Here is a 12,500-nt window from a genome sequence, read left to right on the forward strand (position 1 = left end):
TGGGGGAGATGGAGGTCTGGGGGAAGATGGAGGGGGTGGGGGGCGGGAGGCGAGGGGAGTGGTGAGGTGGGGGTGTGGGGGGAATAGGTGCAAGCTGGGATAATTGCAGCGGATGTGTCTGAATTAAAACGCATTGAAGTGTGCGTTGAGGAGGTGGATTGGGTGGGAGGAAGGGGGGGGTGGTGCATTAATACTTTGGTCTCGGGCTTGAAACATTCATGAAACGTTTGATTAAACCTTACATCGGCGGCTGAGGTGGAAAGACCTGAACGAGTCGGCGGTGCTTCCTTTTTTCCCGGCATGTTCTAAAAATGGCACAACCACCGTGTTCCTCTACTTTTGCGTGATGACACAGGAAGGGGGAGAGCAAACAGCCGAGTGTGAACTGTAGATGGAGAGAACAAGGGGAGAGACAGCACAGCTCCACTGTGATTTAACTCCCACCTGAGAACAAGAGACTGGGAGAAGAAAGCTCAACTCTTGATCAGTCTTGAGTCTGCAGGTCACATAAGGCACCGTGACTTGGGGGTGGGGGGTTGGGTGATGGGGACAGACTGGGGGAGTGTTTTACACTGTGGCTACATGGATTATGAAGCCACAAATATGCTTCCATGAAAGTATTCTTTGTTTTTCTCTTTAAAGCAGTACTAAAGAAGATTTGCTCTCAGGGTCCCCCTACAGTTAAGAAGCACAATAATAAACAAACTAAATATGCGTCTTTTGCAACAAAGTATGAACATAACTCTAATACAATATAGAGGGAATGCACCAACATCAGTCTGTAGAAGGTGATCTCCTAATTCCTGTAGCATAGCAGCTCTTTTCCATTTAGATTTCGGAGGGGGGGGGGGGGGGGGCAGTGTTCTTCCCCAAACACCAAACCTTATGGCTGTTTTACAAGCGATAAGACCTGCACAGAGTGAGGCAGAAGTGCCGTTCACCCTATTAAGAGTTTATGTGCCATCGGAATGTTTTTGAAAACGTTATTTTAAGGGGGAAAAACTCTTTCAGGGTCCTTTAACACCACACAGCCTACTTTTGTATGTTGTCTTTTAATTGCCCTTGTCTGCACAAGTGTTGCATGAGGTGTTATTTTCGCATGGTGGTCTTGAGAAAATCTTTGGTGGGAAGTTGTGAAGAGTAGTTGCAGAAAATACATTATATGGAAAGCTAATATGAAGGGGTGTCGAAAAATAGTGTAAATTCTGTAGTTCTGTTTCCCACTAATGATATGTAGTTTCTAATGACTAAGGTCCACTCTCGGCCATATGTACTGGATCTCTAAAGTGGCTGTGAAGTGGTCATCTGTTGAGAAGCACGTTCTGCTCTCCTTGTTGTAGCTCCAGAAGAGTAAGGAGCGCGAGGAGCAGCTGGAGGATGTCATCCAGGCGTACGAGAAGATCCACATGGAGAAGACCAACCTCCAGAGAGACCTGGACAAGATGGTGAGACACCAGAGCTTCCTCCATCCTCATTATCAACTTCTGTTATCTCTCTGCAACCATGGGAAAGGTGTTTGGAGACATGATTTGTGAGAGGACTGGCCTGCTGTTAAGTACTGTTGTCAACAATATGTTAATGCTATGCTTTAAAGAAGCCCTATGCAACAATTTTAGCAAAAATTACCTTAATTATGCAGGTTGAGAGTCGTTCTGATGGTTTTACAACACTTTTTGGGTCGTTTGGTGGGTGCTTCGTCTCCCCCTAGTGCTTCTCCGCGGAAAAAACGAATATGCAACTTTCTGGTCGCGGTCCGAATACATCCGGATGTAACTCAGCGGAAGTATCCATTCTCGCCTCGAAAATGTAGTCAGATTGTAGTTTCTAAGAAGACAGCAAAACAGACTCCGACTTGCTGTTGAAATTGTAAGTAGTCTACCCTTGGGTGAACTTCGTTTTTGTAATGTGGTTTGATAGTCTCTTGAACAATGTGTTTGCTCGACTGTTTTATTGTGAGCCCTGTATTTCTTTAGCTTGGTTTCTTGATGGCTAGCTCGCTAGCTAGTGGGGGTTTAGCATAGCAGTCTTGCTACCGAAGCTGCAAATGGGAGCTATGTCGTGAAAAATGCGAGCCCAAATCAGGAGAAAACCCAGAAACAGCGAAGGAATAACCAGACCTGCACAGGGCTGTTTTAAAGGTTATTTCTATCGGTCTAAAATGTGTCTCTGTCTAAATTCCACAAAATACTGTATGCACATTTCCACATTAGGATGGAAAAAACTCAGGAGAGGTTCGTGGAGGTTAAGTAAAAGTGCGACAAGACGGTGAAAAGAGAAAGATTTGGAGATGCTTTAGAACAGTGTGTGAAAGGGAAAAGGGTTCACTGCTATGACCCACTGCAGCTGCCAGGCACAAACACAGTGACTCATCTGTTGGTGTCTTCTTGACTTGATAACATTTATTATTTAGAAACGTATTCACTATTGTGTACCCACCACAGTAATACCAACAAGTTATTTGTCAGCCTCTCTCTTTATCTCTGTCCCTCTCTCTGTCTCTCTCTCTCTCTCACTCCATCTCTGATTCTCTCTCTCTCTCTTTCCTCTGGTGTGTCAGTTTGGGCTGGCTGATAGGCATCATGATGCAACATGTGGTATCTCCCTTTCTGTGAGTGAGATAACGCACAGTTAAAATTAAAAGCCTGTCTGGAGTTTGGATATACTGATAAACATGATGAAATATTTCAGCCAGGATGCAGAGACAATAGACCTGAAATGAACCTTTTTATCTCCCTCTCTTTCTCTTTATCTGCCTCTGTCTATCTCTCTTCCTTTCTCTCTTTTGGTTCCTCTGCCCTCTCTCCCCCACCCCGTCTCTATCTGTCTCACTATCTCTCTCTCTCTCTTTCTCTATTTCCTCCTCTCTCTGTCTCTCTCTCTCTTTCTCTATTTCCTCTTCTCTCTGTCTCTCTCTCTCTTTCTCTATTTCCTCTTCTCTCTGTCTCTGTCTCTCTCTCTGTCTCTCTCTCTCTCTCTCTCTCTCTCTCTCTCATCTGCATGGCAGACGTCTCTGGTGGAGAAGCACGTGGAGCGGATCCACAGTCTGGAGGTGGCCCTGCGTCAGCGCGAGAACTCCCTGCACAAGCTCAACTCCCAGCTGCACAGTAAGGACATGCAGTACCTGCAGCTGCACGCCAGCCCGGACACACACAGTGAGTCCAGCCGCTCCGCTCTGCCCCTCTCCGCCCCAGCGTCCTCCAGTGTCCTGCCAGTGCCAGACACCCCACCCCACGTCACCCCACGTCACCCTTGTTGCCCCCCTTCCTCCTCCACAACCACTGTCTTAACCCCATCGGGTGCCGATCTGTGGGTAATCCAGTCGTATCTGCACCCCCACCCAACCACCCACCCCCAACATTCACTACTGCATACCTCCCTACCATACCCACTCACAACTGCCACTGCACTGCCCCCTACCCCCGCACCCGACACCACCCCACCCCACCCCACACAGTCACCAGGGGAAGAAGAAGAGAGAGGGATACAGTATCATATGCTGAAAGAGTGTAGGATGGCGTGAGAGAGGCCTAAGAGAATGAGAGGATGGGAGTGGATGCCGGAGGAAGATGTTGAAAGAGCCGTTTCCTTCTGCCCATCTGGTCCCTCTGTCCCCATCGTGGAGATCCACAAATCCTGTCTTGTCACCGTGTGTGCTGCCTTATTTTATCCTGTCTCATTCCCTTGTTACTTTTCTCCTCTCTTTGTTTGCATTAAGGTTCTGTTCTCTCTCTGTTTCTCTCCTCTTTCCATCTCAAGCCAAGTTTATAGTCCCTGTGGGGGAAATTGCTCCACAACAAATTGCATTTGACAGAGACAATATACCAACAAGGCACTTCACACAACAGCAGATACGCTGAACAACAGAACAGAAGTGTGTACCAGACTGCAGATGCTGTGGTCACATTACTACTGTGGTCTTCTGATGATTCAGAACCTGTAGAGAATGGCACGCCCTCACACCCACACCTGTAAGGATCCTCTAAAACTGTATTGCTCTGATTGTTACTGACACACAAACATCTCTGTTAGTATTTCAAAACAAAACATCTAAATGATACCACATTCCTATTTACCTTGTTGTCGTGGAATAGCGTTGTCGTTATTTACATGACCATATGGGATAGAATAGCTACGATCTCTGGTGGCTGTCCTTAAAGAATAGAGGTCAGGTGGAGCTACAGAACATTGCACAAAGGGCAGAGCGAGTCATTCTGTGGGTGGACTTTCAGGTGTGGTCCTTTGTGTTTCAATCACAATCTCAACAGTGCGGAGAACTGCAAACCCATGAGGATCCCACAGCACCATAACCCACAGTCTGAGATAGATATTGCCCAGAGCCTAAGGTATGATACTATATATTAAACAAGTCCCAAGCCATAAGACACGCAGTAGAAGAGATATTGCACACATTCTGAATAAGCTCCAGAATAGAGCACTGACAGCACTGCACAAGTCCCAGGGCATGTTGAAATGTTATCCTCTGTGTCCCATCTCTGTTGTGTTCTCTGGTTCCCTGGGTCCCTCAGTCCCTCATGTTGTACTTCTCACGTCTAACTTCCTTCTCTTCGTCTTTTTTCCGAAAGGGCTCTATCCCTCCTTTCAAGCCTCTGTTTCTCACTACTTCACCCTCTCTTGCTCTATTGCTGTATGACTCCCATTCTAGCTAGCTGAATATCCACTATCCATATCATCACGACTGTTCTCTCGTTTGCTTCTTTTTTCCCCTCCAGAATGCCTTGCTGTATCATTCCTCCTCTTTCCTCCTCCTCTCCTCCTCCTCTCTCCTCCTTTCTCTTCCTCTCCTCCTCTCCTCCTCTCTTCTGCTCTCCTCCTCTTCTGTCCTCCTCTTCTCCTCCTCCCTGTGCCTCTCCATCGCTCAAGCTCAGTCTGTGCCACCCACTCTCTCTCTCTCTCTTTCTCTCTCTTTCTCTCTTTCTCTCTTTTCCTCTCTTCACCTCTCTCTCTCCCTCCCTCTCTCGTACGCCCATGTACTTGGTGCGTCACAGCTGCTAAAGTCCTGCCTGAGACCATCTACACTCAGGGTCAAGACCCGTTCGGTGTTCATTCCGCCTGCAATTCCGGGAACTCTTTCAAAGAGTTAAAAAGTGTGTGGTTTTCGGGTTGTCACTGGCCAGTTGAAGCTGAGTCATCGGCCAGAGATTTCAGGCCGGAGAAATGCTGTGAGAGGGAGCAGTTATCCAGACTGACCTCCTCCAAGGGAGAGAGAGAGGGAGTTTTTGTGTGTGTGTGTGTGTGTGTGTGTGTGTGTGAGAGAGTGTGTATGTGAAAGAGAGAGAGAGAGAGAGAGAGAGACAGAGGTGAGTGAGTGAGTGAGTGAGTAAGAGAAAGAGAGAAAGAGCAAGTGAGTGTGTGTGTGTGTGTGTGTGTGTGTGTGTGTGTGTGTGTGTGTGTGTGTGTGTGTGTGTGTGTGTGTTGTGTATTTGAAAGAGAGAATCAGAGAGAAAGAGAGAGCCAGCTGTAGGTTTGGCCGTGAATGTAAGTGCCCTTCCGCTACCTAGAGTGACTTGATGGATGTTTGCTGCAAACTTTCTGGCACAATGTTATCTTACAGTAAATGCTATCTAGGAGTGTGTTTGTGTGTGTGTGTGTGTGTGTGTGTGTGTGTGTGTGTGTGTGTGTGTGTGTGTGTGTGTGTGTGTGTGGTGGTGGTGGGGGCGGGGGCTTATGTAGAGGTGCCCTTTTGTGTGTGTGTAGAAAGAATAGATAGTTTGTTTGTGTGTGTGTCTATGTGCACGTGAGTAGGTTTAATTTATGCATTTGGTGTCTGTGAACTGAAGTATGTGTTATTTTGTGCACAACATGGATCAGATACATGTTTGTGTGTGTGTGGGGTTGTATGTGTTCACAAACCATCCATGTGTGTATGTGTGTGTGTGTATGTGTGTGTGTGTGTGTGTGTGTGTTTGTGTGTGTGTGTGTGTGTGTGTGTGTGTGTGTGTGCAAACCATCCATGTGTGCATAATGCATGTTTGTATGTATGTGTGTGTGTGTGTGTGTGTGTGTTTGTGTGTGCACAAACCATCCGTCCATGTGTGTACGTATGTGTGGGCTCATCTCAGTGCGTGTTAACGAGCTGTGCTATGCTGGACGCAGGTGTGTAGGTGTGCGCCCGTGCCTACACATTCGTACCTGTGCCTCTGTCCGCACGTGCACGCTCCCACGTGCCTGTGGCTCGCCAAACCCTCACAATAGCCACTGGCTCAAGGACTGCAATCTTTTCAAGTTCGAGAGAAGTCAGTGTGTGTGTACGCCCACACACCAGTCGGGGGGAATTGAACATGCTGTTATTACAGGAAATGAGCCTCTGTCCAGGGCTAGCCACAGGAGAGGTCAGCTGAAATGACTGAAAAGTCACCAATAGAAGTAAGGGACAGATATAGCAAACATTTGAATCCTTGTTTCAAGTGCTGTTTTAAAGGACTTGGTATAATTGCTATGCATAACACACTCAATAGGAGTAAAGCTATTTTCAACACTGTTGTTCTATCATTTCATCAGATTTTATTTATTTTTCATCTAAAAGAGGGAAAGCATCACTCCTTACTCTGGTGACAGAAGTGGCCCTTGTGCAGGGCAGACGAGCCGTGCACCGTGAGAGCCATGCACGTACTGAAGGGCACTCGAGCTGGAGCAGCGACAGGAAGTCAGGTGGCCCCGGTGCTGTGGTTCTGTATTTTAATTTTTTTTTTTGCGTTTGAGTGGCAGCAGTGTGGAGAGGGGAGATCAAAGGGCGGCTGGCTCGGAGGCAGTTTGAAGCCTGACGCACATCACACGGGGGTATTTTTAGTTGGACGCCATGGGCCCTTCTGTGTAGACCACCTGTGCACAGTGTGTGTGTGTGTGTGTGTCTGTGTCTGTTTGTGTGTGTTTGTTTGTGTGTGTGTGTGCGTGTGTGTGTGTTTTTTTTTTGTATGTGTGTGCGTGTATGTGTGTGTGTGTGTGTGTGTGTGTGTGTGTCAATGTGTTGTTCTCCAGATGCTGTCTGCCTGTCAGCCATCAACCCCCCCCCCCCTTTCCCTTCCACCCTCCTTTGAAGAGCATTGTTATACTGCTCAACTTGGAGCTGCTCAAAGAGCCGTGTGTGTTTGATAATTGGTGTTTTGGCGGTGGCCGCACAGGGGCACAGCAACAAAGTGCCAGCCCTCGGGAAGGGAGGGAGGGAGGGAGGGAGGGAGGGAGAAGGGGATGGAGGGAGGGATGGAGGAGGGGAGGGAGGGAGGGATGGAGGGAGGGAGGACGTCTCATTGGGTTCAGCCTGTCAGACACACAGAGTGGCAGCAGAGAGGGAAACGCTGCTCAGAGACAGATAAACATGCTAATATGGCCACCTTTCATCAACACTAAGAGGTCACAGTCACAGTCAGTTTTTCCTATGATCCCTCTTTGGTGTAATCATTTACCTATTGGTCTTCGTTCTAGCGATAGTTTTTGAGGTAGGCGAAGAAGCGTCTAAAGACTGTATACCTTACAGTATATCTAAGTAATTCTTAGAGTTGTGGTTTGCTAATTATGTTTATGGCTATTGTTATTTTTCTGTAATTCTGTTTAATTCAATTTATTACCAATATTGGTATTTAGAATTATTAGTATATTCGTATACTATTCGTATTATTATTTAGGCTAAATTATGTCATTGTAAGTATCCTCATGTATATTTGTATAGTTTCAATGGTAAAGATGATTCTGATCTATTGTTTCTAACTTAACACATTTATAACTGGTTTTCCCCTTCTATGGCTCTCGATTTGCAGTGTAACTGGAGGTGCTCTGTGGGTGCAGCTTCCTGCTGTTTAGTCAACGTTTGACAAAGTCTTTTGAAAGAAATTCAGGAGAATTTTAATAAACAACCACAGAGGAAATACACTCAAAGGACAAGAAACATTGCTGAGCAGAAGTTGACAAAAAAAAAACGTCAGATTGACATTGCTGACTTTGCATCCTTCATTAAAAAAAAAAAAAAAAACACTTCATGCACTTTATGAATTATTCACTCTTTCCCTTTGAATCAATTATTTACATTTCATAATAATCAAGTGTTCTATACACAGATGCATTGCATCAAAATGTGTGCCCTTCCAACTGCATTCAGTATGAAAGGTGTGTCCATTCCTCTCAGTGTCAGGCTGGTTAATACTGTATGCTGCATCTCTTGTTGCCCTCGTTGGCGCCTGCAGCCACGGGCTGTCAGTCAGTGTGGCACAGACAGCAGCTCTAATGAGGAGCGGCCTGTCAGAGTGGTCAGCACTCCAGCATGGCCAGACTGATCTCCTGAGTGAGTGTGTGTCGGTTTGTGACCTAATGATCCTGCCCATACCACAGGCTCCCTGTGGCTAAGGCTTCCGTGGAATAGCAGTGCATGGGGACCATGTGTGTGTGTGTGTGTGTGGGTGTGTGTGTGTGTGTTTGGATGTGTTTGCATCATGAGTGTGTGTTGCTGTGTATACATTTGGATGGGTTTGCAAAATGAATGTGTGTGTTTATACAAACACACATGTGTGTGTGTGTGTGTGTGTGTGTGTGTGTGTGTGTGTGTGTGTATGTGTGTTTGAGCATGTATGCATTTGTATGAATGTGTATTTCTCAATCATATGTTCCTCTCTCTCTCTCTCTTTCTATCTCTCTCTCTCTCCAGTGCTGGACAACAAAAAAAGTTAGAGTGTGTGACATGTGTGTGTGTGTGTGTGTGTGTGTGTGTGTGTGTGTGTTTGAGCATGTATGCATTTGTATGAATGTGTATTTCTCAATCATATGTTCCTCTCCTCTCTCTCTCTCTCTCTCTCTCTCTCCAGTGCTGGACTGTCCGGCACTGACCCTGCAGAGCTCCCGTAGTCTGGACGCGCTGTCCGACCTGAAGCTGCAGCAGCTGGAGGCGGAGCTGGAGGGGGCGAGGCACGAGGCCGAGGGGGCGTGTCAGCGGGAGAAGGAGCTCAAGGCCCAGTGTGAGCGCATGCAGGACGAGCTCCGGGAGCTGCAGGACAACCAGAGAGAACGCGTGAGGCTCACACACACACACGCACGCACGCACGCACACACACACAACACAACACAACACAAAGCACAAAAAAATCGGGACTACCTAGCTCAAGTTGCTCCAGCCAACAGTCAGGGTTGAAGAAAATTTTGTTGAAGAAAATACTTCATAAGTGTGTATTTTTGTAGTTTAAAAATACAACCAAATATTTTTGGTAAAACCAAAAGCCTACTTTTGGTGATGTGATGACAGATGAGTAACTCCCTCTCATACCAACCGCAAGTTTCTTGAGAACATGATCAGTTTCTTGAGAACTTATAAATGATAAGTTTCTTGAGAACTTTAATCATCCAATCAGATGTGGTTGCCCTGTAATGTTGCTCGATCTGGGCAATGGGCAGTCTCCATGTTGTACTGCTTGACAAGTTCAGTTGTCACTTGTTGAGTGCATCTCTGTGGCTATGAGATGTATCAGGCAGGTCAGAATAGTTGATCTGTTGACTGTTTGCAGGTCATGGCATGTCTCATAGGCAGAGAAAAGCTTTTGCTCTCAAACACTGTTCACTTAATCAACAGAGTCAGTGTAATGAAGGAATAAATTAAACAGACAGATAAGTGATATCATGCTCCTTTGAAAGTATTAGTACTTTCAAAATAGAAAAATACAATATTTTATTTTTATACATAGTGTAGCTAATGTATTTTGCAGTTTATTTTGATACACTTAAAATTAGGGTGTTTCATATTTTATTTTAAAATACATTTGGATGTATTTTTGCCAATTCCTGCCAACAGCTACAGCAGCGAGGCAGCTACGCTGCTACACTCTGGGGACATCTTTAAAATCATGCCCCCCAGAGTGTCGTACTGTACTGTAGCTGCCTGGCTGCTCTAGCTGTTGGTTGCAGCAGCTCCAGCTAGGTAGCATCGATTGTTTTCTGTTTTTTTCTCTCGTACTGACAGTACTCAGAGAAACAGAAAAATGGCGTTTTCCTTTTAAAGGCATCAGGAGGGGGGGTTACCTAACACACATACATAGGCCTACTGCTAGCTGCCATTACACTCAACACCAACTCATCTACATCCAAGCTGGGTTTGAGGCTGCACACACGCACACACGCTACACACAGACATATGTTCATACTCACACATGCAGTAGGCCTTCTGTACAGACATACAAATGAGACACACCTTTACTCTTGTGACGGAGAAAGTTATATTGAAATACATCTGCATTCATACAAGCTTACACAAGCATATTGCAGAATTGTGTCAAAGTGTCACGCTTGGTGGAATGAATGTGTTCTGGGGAGCTGGTTGCGTACTGTACGTGTTGTATTGATACTTCAGCCTTCCTAGCCCCGCTACAGTGCAATACAGCCAGCACAGTTCATGTTTACGTTTAAATAGACAGAATGTTTAGTTTAATGGTTTAAACAACTAAATGAAGGCAGATGAATCCTGTGCACTGTTAGTTCTATATTGTGACGAATGAGAGGCGATGAAATTAGCATTCACAGTCCCAAAGCAGAAATAGGCAGAGAGATACTGAATGAATCATGAATTATTTAAGCATGCCCATGAACCAAGTGCATGTGTGCTGTGCATGTAAAAGCTAATCATGATAGTACATCATTAGTAAAACTGATAAAAGCACAACAAATTTGAAAACTACACACACACACACACACACACACACACATATCATATGCTCCCACACAGACACAGAGGTGCTGGCACAGCTGCAGATTAATCCCAGAATCAGGTCACTCTCTCCCATGCTGTGCCTGATACCCACGGGCCTGCACGTGTCTGTTGCTAGCGCACGTCAACACGTTAATCAGAGTAAGGGGCGCAATCACAGCACTAATCATTTATGATTCACAACCTTGTACATGCTCAGACATATATCCATAAACAGATGCACTGTTTCTCTCTCTCTCTCTCTCTCTCTCTCTCTCTCTCTCTCTCTCTCTCTCTCTCTCTCTCTCTTTCTCTCTATCTATCTCGTTCTTTCTCACACACACACTCTTTTTCTCTTTCTCTCTCTCTCTCTCTCTCTCACACACACACACACACACACACACACACACACACACACACACACACACACACACACACACACATACAAAACATCACTTTAGCCATCCCACATAGGCCACAGTATATACCCCAAATGTAAGCATACTGTGCAATGTGTTTTAGTTTCCTCAACACAACACACATGCTGTGTGTGCTAGCATATCGGTGGCTGAGCATGTTTCTGTCCTCTGCCCCGTACAGGACATGAGCTCCACCTGTGCCCAGTGTGACGTCGAGTGGATCAAGAAGGTCGGGGACGAACAGTAAGTCTCGCCATTGGATTTATAAATGTTAGATATAAGGGCTCCTGATTGAAATGCAGGGCAAACTGCAAAACTCTAAAGTCTAACGAAAGCTAATTAAATAACTGTACAAAATCAAAATGTGATGCAATATAAATATTAAAAATATAAATAAATATAAAATGTTAAATCCTAAACACAAACATTGGTGGATCAGCTCAAGAAGTGGGTCAAGAGTCAGTTGTAAGTGTCCATCTAAAGTCTAACGAAAGATAAATAACTGTACAAAATCAAAATTGAATACAATATAAATAAATATTAAAAATATAAATAAATATAAAATGTTCTAGTTAAATCCTAAACACAAACATTGGTGGATCAGCTCAATGCCCCCACATGCCACATGATATGGCATATCACTCCCTCTAGACTCAAGATAGTTCATGCATGTTGTACTTTGCTCACTGACTCTCAGCACATTGCCCAGCATTTAAATTAGGGCTCTAGATGTGAGATCCCCACAGTGACCAATGAGGTGTCTTTGGTAACATATCCCATTCACATGACATAGACCATACCGCTGCTACAGTCTGAAATTGAAATTCATGTTTATATTCACAGTTAGACATTTGGCAGATGCTTCCATCCAAAGGAATTCACACATGAGGTACAATGCAATTGCTAAATGAAAGAGAAAGCATTAAAAGCAACGTGAGATGAGGGGGGAAATCATTTCCGTTTCAAAGGACTAAGAGCTTGATTTGTTTGTTATTCAGAGATGCAAGAGGTTGTGACTGAGCTGCATCTTCAGCTGCCTTTTAAGTATTGTGAGTGAAGGTGTCAATTTGAGGAATTGGGCTTTGGTTTTGCTGTGGAATAAAGAGGTTGCACAGGTGGCAGTGGGATGGATATGGATTGTAGACCTGGTTGAATGTAAAAGTAGGAAGGGGCTCCTCAGTTAACAGCTCTAGGCAAGGATCAGAGTTTTGAACGTCATGCCACCAGAGAGGCCAATAAAAAGATACTGCTCCAGAATGTAAATTTCATGGGGGAAGGAAATAAAACCCTTAGGACTGGTTCCCCATTCCTGGACTAAAAGAGAGAGACAGAGAAAGAGAGAAAGAGAGGGAGAGAGAAAGAGAGGGAGAGAGAGAGAGAGAGAGATAACTGGAACAGTGTTACGT

The 12,500-nt window shown here is 45.2% G+C and overlaps 1 protein-coding gene across 1 annotated transcript in view; it reads left to right on the plus strand.

Moving 5' to 3' along the window:
* The window catches only part of tbkbp1 (TBK1 binding protein 1), a 32,429-nt gene that overhangs the window by 4,112 nt on the left and 15,817 nt on the right, over positions 1–12,500 (plus strand). Inside the window, exons 3-6 of the mRNA XM_076298987.1 lie at positions 1,341–1,445; positions 3,005–3,152; positions 8,811–9,013; positions 11,276–11,337. Of these exons, the coding sequence (XP_076155102.1) occupies positions 1,341–1,445; positions 3,005–3,152; positions 8,811–9,013; positions 11,276–11,337 (518 nt within the window). The remainder of the gene's footprint in view (positions 1–1,340; positions 1,446–3,004; positions 3,153–8,810; positions 9,014–11,275; positions 11,338–12,500) is intronic.

The sequence above is a fragment of the Alosa pseudoharengus genome, unplaced genomic scaffold, assembly GCF_046254945.1.
Source record: "Alosa pseudoharengus isolate Yale_2024_CS ecotype anadromous, Long Island Sound unplaced genomic scaffold, YU_APseudo_1.1 YU_APseudo_1.1_scf_21, whole genome shotgun sequence".
Taxonomy (NCBI): Eukaryota; Metazoa; Chordata; class Actinopteri; order Clupeiformes; family Clupeidae; genus Alosa; species Alosa pseudoharengus.